The sequence below is a fragment of the Mobula birostris genome, chromosome 12 (genome assembly GCF_030028105.1).
Source record: "Mobula birostris isolate sMobBir1 chromosome 12, sMobBir1.hap1, whole genome shotgun sequence".
NCBI lineage: Eukaryota > Metazoa > Chordata > Chondrichthyes > Myliobatiformes > Myliobatidae > Mobula > Mobula birostris.
Genome location: NC_092381.1, coordinates 3,645,564 through 3,661,546, shown reverse-complemented (window position 1 = coordinate 3,661,546; position 15,983 = coordinate 3,645,564). Strand labels below are relative to the sequence as shown.

Sequence of the window (15,983 nt, the reverse complement as noted above, 5' to 3'; positions counted from 1 at the left end):
TTCTACGAGTCTGTGGTGGCCAGTGCGATCATGTTTGCTGTTGTGTGCTGGGACAGCAGGCTGAGGGTAGCAGACACCAACAGAATCAACAAACTCATTCGTAAGGCCAGTGATGTTGTGGGGATGGAACTGGACTCTCTGACGGTGGTGTCTGAAAAGAGGATGCTGTCCAAGTTGCATGCCATCTTGGACAGTGTCTCCCATCCACTACATAATGTACTGGTTGGGCACAGGAGTACATTCAGCCAGAGACTCATTCCACCGAGATGCAGCACAGAGCGTCATAGGAAGTCATTCCTGCCTGTGGCCATCAAACTTTACAACTCCTCCCTTGGAGGGTCAGACACCCTGAGCCAATAGGCTGGTCCTGGACTTATTTCCTGGCATAATTTACATATTACTATTTAACTATTTATGATTTTATTACTATTTAATTATTTATGGTGCAACTGTAACGAAAACCAATTTCCCCCGGGATCAATAAGTATGACTATGACTATGACTGTGATGCGCGGGGGCACAAGTGTCACCACTCTTCTGGCACCCATAACCCAGTAAGCTTTACCCGTAAGTCTTTGGAATGCGAGAGGAAACCGGAGCACCCAGAGAAATCCACACGGTCACAGAGAGAATATACTACCGTTACAGACATGAGCAGGAATGGAACACACAATGTTACCAGGTTTGCTGAATGGGTGGTCTCTTGGTTAATTCAGCGCATTGCAGAAGAGTGGGAGGTGAGCATGTGGTGTCAGTAAAGGGAAGGCCATGCACCCGGCGTCCAACATCACAGAGATGGGTACGTGATCGCTGTGAACTGATCAGCAACCTTGACAAACAAGCAGTGACACAAACACATCTTTGACAATTCAGAGTGCGAATGAAGGTGAATTCAAGTTAATTCGCCAGAGGATGGTGAATATGAGGAATTCAATGCCACAGACGGCTGCGGAGGACAATTCATTGGGTATATTTAAAGCAGAGGTTGATAGGTTTTTAATTAGTCAACATGACAAGGGTTACAGGAGAAGGCAGGAAAATTAGGTCAAGGGTGACAATAAAGCAATCATGATAGAATGGTAGAGCAGATCTGATGGGAAGAATGGCCTCATACTGCTTTGATGTGGAATGGTGTTATAGAAACGCAGACACCGTGTTGAATTAAAAATTAGAGGAGGTGCAGATGAGCATAGATCAGACATCACTGACAGCACCATGCATGGTTGCAGACTCCATATCACACTGGGAACACCGTGCACAGTTCCAGTCTCCATATCACACTGGGATCACCGTGCACAGTTCCAGTCTCTGTATCACACTGGGAACACCGTGCACAATTCCAGTCTCCATATCACACTGGGATCACTGTGCACAGTTCCAATCTCCATATCACACTGGGAACACCGTGCACAGTTCCAGTCTCCGTATCACACTGGGATCACCGTGCACAGTTCCAGTCTCCGTATCACACTGGGATCACTGTGCACAGTTCCAATCTCCATATCACACTGGGATCACTGTGCACAGTCGCAGTCTCTATATCACACCGGGAACACGGTGCACAGTTCCAGTCTCCGTATCACACTGGGAACACCGTGCACAGTTCCAGTCTCCATATCACACTGGGATCACTGTGCACAGTTACAGTCTCCGTATCACACTGGGATCACCGTGCACAGTTTCAATCTCCATATCACACTGGGATCACCGTGCACAGTCGCAGTCTCTATATCACACTGGGAACACCGTGCACAGTTCCAGTCTCTATATCACACTGGGATCACCGTGCACAGTTCCAGTCTCTATATCACACTGGGAACACGGTGCACAGTTCCAGTCTCTATATCACACTGGGATCACCGTGCACAGTTCCAGTCTCTATATCACACTGGGAACACGGTGCACAGTTCCAGTCTCTATATCACACTGGGATCACCGTGCACAGTTCCAGTCTCTATATCACACTGGGATCACCGTGCACAGTTCCAGTCTCCATATCACACTGGGATCACCGTGCACAGTTCCAGTCTCTATATCACACTGGGATCACCGTGCACAGTTCCAGTCTCCATATCACACTGGGATCACCGTGCACAGTTCCAGTCTCTATATCACACTGGGATCACCGTGCACAGTTCCAGTCTCTATATCGCACTGGGATCACCGTGCACAGTTCCAGTCTCTATATCACACTGGGATCACCGTGCACAGTTCCAGTCTCCATATCACACTGGGATCACCGTGCACAGTTCCAGTCTCCGTATCACACTGGGATCACCGTGCACAGTTCCAGTCTCCATATCACACTGGGAACACCGTGCACAGTCGCAGTCTCTATATCACACTGGGATCACCGTGCACAGTCGCAGTCTCTATATTACACTGGGAACACGGTGCACAGTTCCAGTCTCCATATCACACTGGGATCACCGTGCACAGTTCCAGTCTCTACATCACACTGGGATACCGTGCACAGTCGCAGTCTCTATATCACACTGGGAACACCGTGCACAGTCGCAGTCTCTATATCACACTGGGAACACGGTGCACAGTCGCAGTCTCTATATCACACTGGGAACACGGTGCACAGTCGCAGTCTCTATATCACACTGGGAACACGGTGCACAGTTCCAGTCTCTATATCACACTGGGAACACGGTGCACAGTCGCAGTCTCTATATCACACTGGGAACACCGTGCACAGTTCCAGTCTCTGTATCACACTGGGAACATGGTGCACAGTTCCAGTCTCCATATCACACTGGGATCACTGTGCACAGTCGCAGTCTCTATATCACACTGGGAACACGGTGCACAGTTCCAGTCTCTATATCACATTGAGGTAGTGTGCTGGGCAGCGTACTTTCCTTCATGAATGCAGTTACCAGTGCAGTGGGCATTGGCGGGTCTCTCCTTTGTGGAGTCGATTTGATCACTTTTACTGTGACTATGCAAACATCAGAATCAGGTGTATTATCACTGGCATATGCTGAGAAATCGGTTAACCTAGCAGCAGCAATTCAATGCAATATATGATGATATCAAAAAAAAAACAGATCAGTTACTGAATAGATTTAAACTTATGCAAAAACAGAAATAATATGTCAAAAAAGAGAGGTTGCGTTCTTGGGTTCAATGTGCATTTGGGAATCGGATGGCAGAGAGGAAGAGGCTGTTTCGGAATCGCTGAGTGTGTGCCTTCAGGCTTCTGTACCTCCTACCTGATGGTAACAGTGAGAAAAGGGCATGCCCTGAGCGATGGGGGTTTTTTAAATAATGAGCGTTGCCTTTCTGAGACACTCTACCTTGAAAATGTCTTGGATACTTCTTAGGCTGGTGCCCATGATGGAGCTCACTAATTTTACAACTTTCTGCAGCTTCTTTCAATCTTGTGCAGTAGTGACCCCCCCCCCACCCCATATCAGGCAGTGATGCAGCCTGTCAGAATGCTCTCCATGGTATATCGATAGAAGTTTTTGAGTGTTTTAGGTGAGAAACCAGATCTCTTCAATATCCAAATGAAATATAGCCACTGTCTTGCCTTCTTCATAGCTGTATTGATATGTTGGGACCAGGTTCAATCCTCAGAGATCTTGACACTCAGGAATTTGAAACTGCTCACTCTCTCCACTTCTGATCCCTCTATGAGGATTGGTTCATGTTCCTTGTCTTATGTTTCTGAAGTTAACAATCAACTCTTTCATATTACTTACGTTGGATATAAGGTTGTTGCCTGCAACACCACTCAACTAGCTGGTATATCTCACTCCTGAACTGCCCTCTCATCTGCATCTGAGATTCTACCAACAATGGTCGTATCATCAGCAAATTTATAGATGGTATTTGAGCTATGCCTAGCCACACAGTCATGGGGATAGAGGGAGTAGAACAGTGGGCTAAGCACACACCCCTGAGGTGCACCAGTGTTGATCGTCAGCGAGGAGGAGATATTATCACCAATCCGCACAGATTGCGGTCTTCCGGTTAGGAAGTCGAGGATCCAAATACAGAGGGAGGTACAGAGGTCCAAGTTTCGTAGTTTATCAGTCAGGACTGTGGAAATAATGGTGCTAACGTTGAGCTACAGTCAACGAAAAGCACCCTGACATATGTGTTTGTATTGTCCAAGTGACCTGAGGCCGTGTGAAGAGCCATTGAGATTGCATCTGCTGTCAACCTATTGTGGCAATGGGCAAATTGCAGTGGGTCCAGGTCCTTGCTGAGGCAGGAGTTGATTCCAGCCATGACCAACCTCTCAAAGCATTTCATCACTGTAGATGTCAGTGCTATTGGGTGATGGTCATTAAGGCAACTCACGCTACTCTTCAATTGTTGTCTTTTTGAAGCAGGTGGGAACTTCTCATCCTAGCAGTAAGAGGTTGAAAATGTATTTGAATACTCCCACCAGTTGGTTGGCACAGGTTTTCAGAGGCTTACCAGGTACTCCATCGGGACTTTCCGCCTTGCAAGGGTTCACCCTTTTTAAAGACAGTCTAACATCGGCCTCTGAGACAGAGGTCACAGGGTCGTCAGGTGCAGCAGGGATCTTCACAGCTGTAGTTATATTCTCCCTTTCAAAGTGGGCATAGAAGGTGTTGAGTTCATCTGGTAGTGAAGTATCGCTGCCATTCATGCTATTGGGTTTCACTTTGTTGGAAGTAATGTCCTGCAAACCCTGCCAGAGTTGTCGTACATCTGATGTCACCTCCAACCTCACTCAGAATTGTTTCTTTGCTCTTGAAATGACCCTTGCAGGTCATACCTGGTTTTCTTGTACAGACCTGGGTCCCCAGACTTGAATACCACTGATCTAGTTCTCAGCAGACGACGTACCTCCTGGTTTATCCATGGCTTTTGGTTTGGGAATGTACAGTAAGTTTTTGTGGGCACACACTCATCCACACAGGTTTAATGAAGTCGGTAACAACTGCAGCATACTCATTCAGATTTGAACATGAATCCCTGAATACTGTCCGGTCCATGGATTCGAAGCAGTCCTGTAAGCACTCCTGTGCTTCCCTTGTCCAAACCTTCTTGGTCCTCACTACTGGTGCTGCAGTCTTCAGTCTCTGCCTATACTCAGGGAGCAGAAATACAGCCAGGTGATCAGACTTCCTGAAGCGAGGGCGTGGAATAGCACGGTAGGCATTCTTGATGGTGATGAAGCAGTTATCCAGTGTCTGTCTGTGTGTGTGTCTCTCTCTCTCTCTCTCTCTCTCTCTCTCTCTCTCTCTCTCTCTGTGTTTCTATCTGTCTGTTTGTCTCTATCTATCTGTTGTAACTTATAGTTTTTGTTTTAGTTTTGTTCTGTGTTCTTAGTCTTATGTTGTTTCCACTGGTACTACAAGAGATTTGTTGATAGTAATTATTTAGTGACTTTTTAGGCAGTCTTGGTTAAAATCCTCCAAAACGATGGTGAAGGTGTTAGGGTGCACTGTTTCATGCATGTTGATCCTGTCGCTCAGATCATCTAGAGCCTGATTGACACTGGCCTGAGGTGGAATATACACCACTACCAAAATGATCGGGGAAATCTCCCGCGGCAGGTAAAATGGACGGCACTTAATTGCGAGATATTACAGTTCTGGTGAGCAGAATTGGGACAACATTGATTCATTTGTGCACCAAGAGGAGTAGATCATGAGGCAAACACCTCCACTTTTGCTTCACTCATCAGGCCCCGGGGATTTATCCACCCTGATTTGTCTCAAGACATCTTCTCCCCTGTAATCTGTTTAGGGTCTATGAAGTTGATGCCGCTTTGCCTCATTTCTATAAACTCTTTGTGTCTGTCTCTTAATACAGGTGCAAAAAAATAATGTAAGATCTCCGCCATCTCTTTTGACTCCACGCATGGATTACCATTCTGACTATAAGCAAATCCGTGCTGAACTTTCTCACCATCCGTTGAGTGAAGTTCCCCCTCATGTTCCCCTTAAAAATTTTACCTTTTACCCTTACCCTATGACCTCTAGTTCTCATCTCCCCGAACTTCAATGCAAAAAGTCTGGTTACATTTACCTTATCTATACCCCTCATAATTTTGTATACCTCTATCAAATCTTCCCTCAATCTTCAATGCTCCAGGGAGCACAGTGCTCACCTATTTAGTACTTCTCTGTAACTTACCTCAGAGCAGAAAGCATTTGTCTGGAGTGAGGAATAGGAGGGTTGTGGGGATTTGAGGAGGAATCCCCACAGAGTGAGGCTGGAATCTGGAAACCACTGCCTTGGAGGTGAATCAGAATCAGGTTTAATATCACTGACCTGTGTCATGAAATTCATTGTTTTGCGACAGCAGTACATTGCAATACATAATAATGAGAAAAAACTCTGAGTTACAGTAAGAAATAGTGCTGGAGAATGGGGTTGGTGTGGGTGGGTACTGGAGGGTCAGTATGGAAGTGATGGGACAAAGGGCCTGGCTCTGTACTGTGTCACTCTGTTTGTTTGACCTTGTGGGTGGGAAGGTTCCTTAACGTTGTCATTGCATCCTGATGCATGCATCTTTGCTGCGCAGATGTTCCAGAGTTGTGTGAAGAGCCAACGAGACAACATCTGCTGTCGACCTGTTGCTTTGGTAGACAAATTGGAGCAGATCCAAGTCGCTATTTAGACAGGAGCAGATATTCTTCAACACCAGTCTCTCAAAACACTTCATCAGTGTAAGTGCCACTGGGCGATAGTCATTTAGACAGGTTACCATGCTCTTCTTGGGCACTGGCACGATTGAAGCCTGCCTGCAGCAGGTGGGTACCACACACTGCCAGCGAGGGATTGAAGATGTCCGTGAACACACCAACCAGTTTGTCAGCACAGGTCTTCAGTACTCGGCCAGGTCCTCTGTCCGGACCCAATGCTTTCCTTGGATTCAGCCCCCACGTCATCTTCAGATACTGGGATCAATGGATCTCTGTATATTTATTGTATTTACTGTCAATGCCCAGAAGAAAACAAATCTCAGGGTTGCATATAGTGACACCTCTGATAATAAATTTACTTTGAACTTTGTACTTTTGTCAAGAACAATCACGGTCATGGAAAACTCATGATTGCCACGCCATATAACATGGCTCGTAATGAATGAATGAACTGTTCCTGCAAAATTACAAATTTTGTGAGTGATGTAAGTGATAATAAACCTGATTCTCATTCTGATTGAAGTGACGGGAAAGATCTAAAAGGGCCCTAAGGGGCAGCTTTTTTACCCGGAGGCTGATGAGTGGAAGGAGCTGCCAGAGGGAGTGGTACATTTACAATGTTTAAAAGGCACATAGATGGGTTTACAGATGGGGAACGTTACAGAGGGAAAGAGTTTTAGGCCAAAAAAAAAGTGAGGGGGAGGAGCAGGTGATAGGTGAATCCAGGTGAGAGAAATTGTGTGGGTAGGTGCAGAGAGGTGGGGTGGGAAGTGGAAATGATGTGAGAAACTGGGTGGTTATTCAAGATCTCAAGATTGTTTAATGTCATTTCCATTACACAAGTGTAAAGGAGAACGAAATAATTGTTACTCTGGATCTGATGTAGCACAAAAAACACGATAAGATAAAGAACACAATAAATATAAATACATAAGATAGCTTCTATACATTGATTGTCTGTCCATAAAGTCACACTAAGCACAAGAGTGTCTGTACACAAGGTGACTGACAGGAAATGATAAAGTAATGGTGGTTGGGGGTGTGGAAGGGTAGGTTAGTGGGTGGAGTTGTTGTTCAGCCTTGCTGCTTGGGGAAAGTAACTGTTTTTAAATCAAGTGGTCCTACGTAGCCTCCTCCCTGATGGGAGTGGGACTAACAGTCCATGAGAGGGTGGATGGGAACCTTCATGACGTTACTGGCCCTTTTTCTGTATAGACTGTACGTCCTTGTTGATAAGTAGTCTTGTGCCACTGAGGCATTGGGCAGAGGTTACCCATTGTAAAGCCTACCTGTCTGCTACAGCACAGTTTCGATACCGTTGTATGATGCATCTTGTCAGGATGCTCTCTCCTGTGCATCTGTAGAATGGCGTGAGTATGGATGTGCACGGTCCAGCTCTCTTCAGCCTCCTCAGGAAGTCGAGGCCTTGGTGAGCTTTCCTGACCGAGGTGTTTCTCTCCCGGGAGTTTGAAGCTGCTGTGCGAGTGTGGGTGCTACCAGAGACCAATTCCGAGGTGCTGAGCGATTCCGCGTTGGCGTGGGGATTGTTCCTGGGGATGAGAGATCAGCCCTGTGGGGAAGAGAGAGGGGCTGGGCTTGTTTTCAGAGTGGAGAGGGTTCTGAAGTACTCCCTGCAGGGTTTCATAGTCAGACAGAGTGGCTGAAGGGAGATGCCGCAATGTGTAGTGACACATGCAGACAGCCCCTGCTCGTCTTTCGGTTGAGTTGCTTGTTGACGCAAATGACGCATTTCCCTGTGTTTCAACGTCCACGGTTAATAAATCTGAATGTCTCTATGGACAACAGACTGCATACACTGGCACCTGGAATGACAAGCAATCTGCTGGAGGATGTCAGTGGGACAGCAGGGAGATAATTCTTTTTGGGTCAAAACCCTGCACCAGGACCCAAACCAGCAACAATCCTTTCACCCCACAAACGTTCCTGGGCTCAGGAGATGTGTCAGTGGATGACAGGACATGACAGGGAATGGGACCCACTGCTTGTAAGGGTAATGGGAGCAGATTAGACAAGAACTGTGCAGAAAAAAAAGAATAGTGAGGTAGATTTCAAGGTCTCATTGTCCATTCAGAATTCAGGTGGCAGAGGGGAAGAAGCTGTTCCTGAAATGCCGAATGTGTGTCTTCAAGCTCCTGTACCTGCTCGCTGATGGTAGTAATGAGAAGAGGACATGTCCCAGAGGGTAAGAGGCCTTAATGATGGATGCCATCTTCTCAAGGCACCATTTTTTTGAAGATGTCCTCAATGGTGGTGGGGAGAGGTGGTTGTCTGGGGTAGTTTGTGTGCTCTTTCTGTGTCTGGGTGCAGTCACCATCTTGGGCTCTGTAGATATGCTGATGTCCTGTTGTGGGGTGGAATCTTTCCTCTTTCGGTTGGTGGGGAAGGAATTCCAACAATAGAAATTCAACCAGAGCTGAAAATAGCCTTCAGCTGTTGCCACCCTAACGGTGTCTGGGTGCGTCTGCCAGGGACCACAGCACCAGGACCAATCCCATTCCTTTTGTATTTATAGTCTGCGCATCACCGTGGCGTCTGTCAAGTCGGAACATTTGTTTGCACGTTTCCTTACAGTTCTGAAGTCGTTTATCACCACCAAACATCTGGTGCAGGGCAGCACAGCGGGCAGAGTCGCTGTTTCACAGCTCCAGAGGTATGGGTGCCATCATGACCCCTGGCGCTGTCTGGGTGGAGTTTGCACGTTCTCCCTGTGGGTTTCCTCCGGGTGCTCTGGTTCCCTCCCACTTCCCCGAGATGTCAGGTCAGTGGGTTAGTTGGGCCGCAGTAAATGTCCCCAGTGTGTGGGTGAGCAGTAGAATCAGGCGACATGTTAGCGTAGTGGTTAACGTAATGTTTTACAGCGCCCGTGTTCGGGGTTCAATTCCCACCATTCTCCATATGTTCTCTCTGTGACAAAGGTGGGTTCTCTCCGGGTGCTCTGCTCTCCTCCCGCACTTCAGAGACATACAGTTTAGGGTTAGTGAGTTGTGGCGTTACTTGTGGACTGCCCCCAGCACATCCTTGGACCGTGTTGGTTGCTGATGCTAACAACACATTTCACTGTATATTTCGATGTACATGTGACAAATAAAGCTCATCTTGGACATGGCATCAAAGGTTACGGGGAGAAAGCCGGGAACTGGGGTTGAGGAAGAGATGTTATAAAAGAATCAGCCATGATTGAATGACAGAGCAGACTCGGTGGGACAGATGACCTAATTCTGCTCCTATGTCTTATGGTCTTATGGTCTTCAATCGGGGGTGGGGGGTTTGATGAGAATGTGGGAAGATTGAAATGGGATCAGTGTAAGATTGGTGTCAATGGGTGGTTGATGGATAGCATGGAGTAGATGGGCCACAGGGCCTGTTACTGTGCTCTCTATCTTGCTATGGTTCTGTAGGTACTGGAAGGATGATTCCAATGCTGAGAGCACATAAGTCTGAGAACTGCTCAGGAATGAGGGAATAAGGTTAGGCAAGATTAAGTCATTGGCTATATTTAAGGCAGAGGTTGATGGATTCTTGATTGGTCAGAGCATGAAGGGATACGGGGAGAAGGCAGGAGAATGGTGCTGAGAGGAAAATGGATCAGCCATGATGAAATAGCAGAGCAGATTCAATGAGTCAAACGGCCTAATTCTGCTCCTGTATCTTATGGTCTTATAGTGCTGGAGTGTAGGAGAATGAGGGGAGATTTAATAAAGGTGTACAAAATTGTGAAGTGTAGAGATAGTGCAAATGCAAACAGGCCTTTTCCACTGCGGTTGGGTGAGACTCGGACTGGAGGTCATAGGTTAAGAGTGAAAGGTGAAATACAATATTTAAGGGGATTCCTGAGGACTGACTTCTTCAGTCAGTAGGTGGTGAGCTACCAGCAGAAGTGGTTTGACTTCAACATTTGAGAAGTTTGGAGGGGTGTGGAGGCTATGTCGATGGAACCAGACAGGAGAACAGGTCTGCATGGACAAGATGGGCCTCTTTCTGTGCTGTAGTACGCTACGGCCATGGGCCGACAGCTCTAAACCTGTTGATCCATCTCACTGTGTCTCAAAAGGGAAGTAGTCCAAAAAAGAAGTTGTTGCTTAGAACCAAATTCCAGCATAAACCTCAGCCAGCAGATGTTCTGTTCTGCTTTCATTTCTGGTCTCCTCATTATAGGAAGCATGTGGAAGCTTTATGTCGTGAAGCTTGTTGTTTCGTGACTACCTAAAATATTAGCGTACAAAATTCACAGGTCAAATTTCCCAGGGCGGAAATAGCTAATACAAAGGAGAATCATTTGAAGGTGGTTGGGAGAATATCAGAGTATGGTTTTCTGCGCACACAGTGGGTGCATGAAACACCCTGTCAGGGTGGTGGTAGAGGCAGCTATATTAGGGACATTTAAGAAATTCTTAGATAGGCACATGGACGATAGAAAACCGGAGGGTTATGGCTGTATAGGCTGGAATTGCATTCATATATGTCAGCGTAACATCATGGGCTGAAAGGCCTATACTGTTTGATATTAAAAGGTAGCACTATCAGTCTTCGTTGGTATGTAATTTTTCATTGTATTTCTCTGTTCTACTGCGAATGCCCATAAGAAAATTAATTTCAAGGTAGTATACGTGTACTTGGATAATAAATTTACTTTGAATTGCCAAAAACTTGTTCCAACTCAGAAGGGGGGTAGCCTGGTGGTGTCGCAGTTAGTGTAATGCTTTAGAGATCCAGTGACCTGGGTTCAATTCTCACCCCTGCCTGTAAGGAGTTTGTACGCTCTCTCTGTGACTGCGTGGGTTTCCTCCGGGTGCTCAGGTTTCCTCCCACATTTCAAAGATGTATCGGTTGGTAAGTTCGTTGGTCACATGGGTGTAATTGAGCGGCGCAGGCTGGTTGGGCCAGAAGGGCTTGTTACCATGAACACCAACCGGAGGCAAATAGACAGGAAACAAACAGACCAGCAGAACTGCAGTAACTCTCATCTATGAAGGAGAGGAATCGAATTACAGGGCCCTGATGATATCTCAATCTGTAATACCAATTACAGATCAGGGTGGGTGGCCAGTTGGAGATGCGTCTCTCCGGTGGTGGGTGGTTGTGTGAGCAGCTGGTACGTCTCACAAGTCCTGGTTATGCGACCACTGACGTCAGGCAGAGAATCTCAGAAGGGTATTGATAATGGCTGAGGCCACCCATCTTGTAAAGACACTGCCCTTAGATCACAGTGATCTTAATACGATTAATTCATACTGCACTTTGAGAGGGAGAAGCACAAGTCACATGTATCAGTATCACAATGGAATAAAGGGAATTACAGAGGCATGAGAGAGGAGCTTGCCCAGGTGGATTGGAGGAGGATACTGGCAGGGATGACGGCAGAGCAGAGATAACTGAAGTTTCTGGGAACAGTTCACAAGGCACAGATAGATATGTCCCACAGAAGAAGTTGTTCTCAAATGGCGGGTGTAGGTAATGGTGGCTGACAAGGGAAGTTTAAGACTGTATAAAAGCCAAGGAAAGGACATATAAGGTAGCAAAAGTGAGTGGGAAGCTGGATGATTGGGAAGTTTTTAAAAATCTAACAGAAGGCAACTAAAAAAACTATAAGGGAAAAGACGAGATATGAGGGCAAACTAGCCAAAAAAGTAGGATACTAAAAGTTTTTTCAGTTATATAAAGAGTAAAAGAAAGGTGAGAGTTGATATTGGACCACTGGAAAAATAGTGGTGGTGAGGTAGTAATGGGGGACAAAGAAATTGCAGATGAATGTAATGGGTACTTTACATCTGTCTTCATTGTGGAAAGTGTTAACAGTGTGCCAGAAGTCTGTGAGTGTCAGGGAGCATTGCTATTACAAAGGAAAAAGTGCGAGGCAAACTCAAAGGTCTTAAGGTGGATAAGTCTCTGGACCGGATGGACTACATCCCAGAGTCCTGAGAGAGGTTGCTCAAGAGATAATGGATGCATTGGTCTTGATCTTTCAAGAATCACTTGAATCTGGCATGGTTCCAGAGGAATGGAAAACTGCAAATGTCACTCCACTCTTTAAGGAGGGAGAAATGCAAAAGAAAGGAAATTATAGGCCAGTTAGCCTAACAGTGGTTGGGAAAATGTTGAAATCTGTTATTAAGGATGAGGTTTCGAGGTACTTAGAGACTAATGATAAAATAAGTCAAAGTTAGCATAGTTGCTGTAAAAGTTCGAGTTCTTGGAGGAAGTAACAAGCAGGGTGGACAAAGGAGAGATAGTGGATGTCATTTACTTGGATTTTCAGAAGGCATCTGATAAGGTGCCACACATGAGGCTGCTTAACAAGATAAAATCCTATGGCATTACAGGAAAGATACTGGCGTGTATAGTGGAGTAGTGAGTGGGAATAAAGAGGACAGTTTCTGGTTGGCTGCCAGTGACTAGTGGTGTTCCTCAGGGGTCAGTATTGTGACCGCTACTTTTCACGCTGTTTGTCATTGATTTGGATAATGGGATTGATGGCTTTGTGGCAAAGTTTGCAGATGATACAAAGATAGGTGAAGGAGTAGGTAGTGCTGAGGAAGCAATGTGATTGCTGCAGGATTTAGACAAATTAGAAGAATGGGGAAAAATTGGCAGATGGAATACGGTGTTGGGAAATGTATGATGATGCATTTTGGTAAAAGGAACAATAGCGCAGACCATTATCTAAGTGGGGAGAAAGTTCAAACATCAGAGGTGCAAGTGAAAGACTCCCAGAAGGTTAATTTACAGGTTGAGTCTCTGGTAAAGAAGGCAAATGCAATGTTGGCATTTATTTCAAGGGAACTAGAATATAAAAACAAGGAGATATTGCTGAGGCTTTATGAGATACTAGGCAGGCCACACTTGGAGTACTGTCAACAGTTTTGGGCCCCTTATCTCAGAAGGGATTTTTTGTCATTGGAGAGAGTCCAGAGGAGGTTCATGAGGATGATTCCAGGAATGAAGGGGTTAACATATGAGGAGTGTTTGGCAGCTTTGGTCCTGTACTCACTGGAACTTACAAGAATGCAGGGGGATCTCATTGAAACCTACTGAATGTTGAAAGAACTAGATAGGATGGATGTGGAGAGGATGTTTCCAATGGTGGGGGTATCCAGAACTAAAGGGCACAGCCTCAAAATTGAGGAGCAACCTTTCAGAATAGCGGTCAGGAGGATTTTTTTTTAGTGAGAGAGCAGTGAATCTGTGGAATGCTCTGCCACAGACTGCGGTGGAGACCAAGTCTGTGGGTATATTTAAGGTGGAAGTTGATGGTTTCCTGTTTGGTTGGGGCAGCAAAGGATATGGCAAGACGGCAGGTGTATGGGGTTGAGTGGGATCCAGGATCAGCCATGATGGTATGGGAGAACAGACTTGATGGGCTGAATGGCCTAATTATGCTCCTATGTCTTATGGTCTTGCATATGTGCATTCATCTGATAATAAGCTCAAAATTGAACATGAACTTGCAATAAGGCTCAGCATTATCTCATATATTCTATTCCCCTTGAAATAAAGATGCCTAAGACCCTCTGCACCTCTGATGTTTGAACCTTCTCCCCATTTAGATAGTAGTCCGCACTATTGATCCTTTTACCAAAATGCATTTTCATACATTTCCCAAAAATGTATTCCATATACGACTAAACAAAACAACACCTCTCCTGGCGATGGTGCACCCACAAAACATATGTCACACACAGCATATAAACCAACATATTACCACATGTAAGTTAATAAAATGTAATTGAAAATGCATGTAGTGCATAGCACAGGTAAACAGTAAACAGCTCACTGTCCTAGTGAGAAGCCCTTGGTGGTGGCAGGGTATTCATTAGTCTCACATTCTGAGAGAAGAAACTGGTACCCAGTCTGACAGTCCTAGTCCTGATGCTCCTGTACCTCCTTCCCGATGGTAGTGGGTCAGAGAGATTATGGGATGCGTGCTAGGGATCCCCAACCATGCTTTGGGCTCTCTGTATACAGCACTCCCAGTAAATGTCACATAGTGGGAAGTGAGACACCGATGATGCACAATGCTTTGGGCTCTCTGTATACAATGTCCCCAGTAAATGTTACGTAGTGGGGAGTGAGACACTGATGTTCCTCTCAGAGGATTTTACTGTCTTCTGTAGGGTCTTACAGTCCATGCCTTGTACTTTCCATAGAACACAATGAAGTAACTAGACAGAACACTCTCGATGAACACTCACTCGTCACAGATTCGCTCTGGATTAGACTGCTCCTTTGTCGTACTGATTGCCCTGTTGCGGTCGCTGTCCGAGATGTTTCGAGGTCATAGTGTCTCATAGTGTGGAAACAGGCCCTTTGTCCTAACTTGTCTTTGCTGTGTCTCCCAGTGAGCACGTAGTCAGCATTGTGGGCATGCTCTGTTGCTGCCTGAATGTGTGGCCACCTTGTGGGCTGCCACCAGCACATCGTAAGATTGTGTTGGTTGTTGACGCAAATGCCACATTTCACTGTACATATTATTATTCTGAATTTGAAATATCTGGATAACTAAATCTGTTTATACAAATCAAATGCAGTGGAATGATCTAGAATAATGTAAAAAGAATAACAATGTAAAATAAAATATAGAATAGACTCTCCTATCCATGTACTTATTGAAATCATTGTTACTCTGATGCAGAACACAAGAACATAATAATAATAAAACACAATAACTATGAATGTGTGAGATAGATTGTTTTTCCATAAAGTGACTCTAGGCACAGAGCGTCTGCTTGGGGAAAGTAATTGTTTTTGAGTCTGGTGGTCCTGGTGCAAATATTGTAAATGTGTCCATTACAACCACTATTTCTGGCCGCTCATTCCAAATATTTGTGAAGAGGATGCCCCTGATGTTCCTTTTAAATCTCTTGTCTTTGGTTAAACCCATGGCCTCTTGTTTGTATCACACCCCTCCCCTTGGGAAAAAGACCATGTACTTTCACCCTGTCCATGCCGCTCATGATTTTATACACCTATATCACGTCACCCTCAATCTCCTAAATTCCAGAGAATAAGTCTTAGTCTAAACGGTCTTCACTTGTAACTCAGGCCCCCAAGTCCATCTGGATAAATCTTTCTGAACTGGGTGTCATTAGACACCAGTCATTGAAAGTGGGCATGCAGGTACAGCATGCGGTGTAAAAGGCGAATGGTATGCTGGCATTCATAGCAAGAGGATTCAAGTACAGGAGCAGGGAGGTACTACTGCAGTTGTACAAGGCCTTGGTGAGACCACACCTGGAGTATCGTGTGCAGTTTTGGTCCTTTAATCTGAGGAAAGACATTCTTGCCATAGAAGGGGTACAAAGAAGGTTCACCAGATTGATTCCT

At 45.6% G+C, this 15,983-nt stretch overlaps 1 protein-coding gene across 3 annotated transcripts in view; it reads left to right on the top strand.

Annotated features, from left to right (window-relative positions):
- The window catches only part of slc44a5b (solute carrier family 44 member 5b), a 196,793-nt gene that overhangs the window by 34,364 nt on the left and 146,446 nt on the right, over positions 1 to 15,983 (top strand). For 2 of the 3 annotated variants that reach the window (XM_072273269.1, XM_072273266.1), the window contains exon 2: positions 8,734 to 8,844. The exons of the other annotated variant lie outside the window; for it this stretch is intronic. In XM_072273269.1, the coding sequence (XP_072129370.1) occupies positions 8,833 to 8,844 (12 nt within the window). In that variant the 5' untranslated portion in view covers positions 8,734 to 8,832. The remainder of the gene's footprint in view (positions 1 to 8,733; positions 8,845 to 15,983) is intronic. 3 annotated transcript variants of the gene reach the window in all.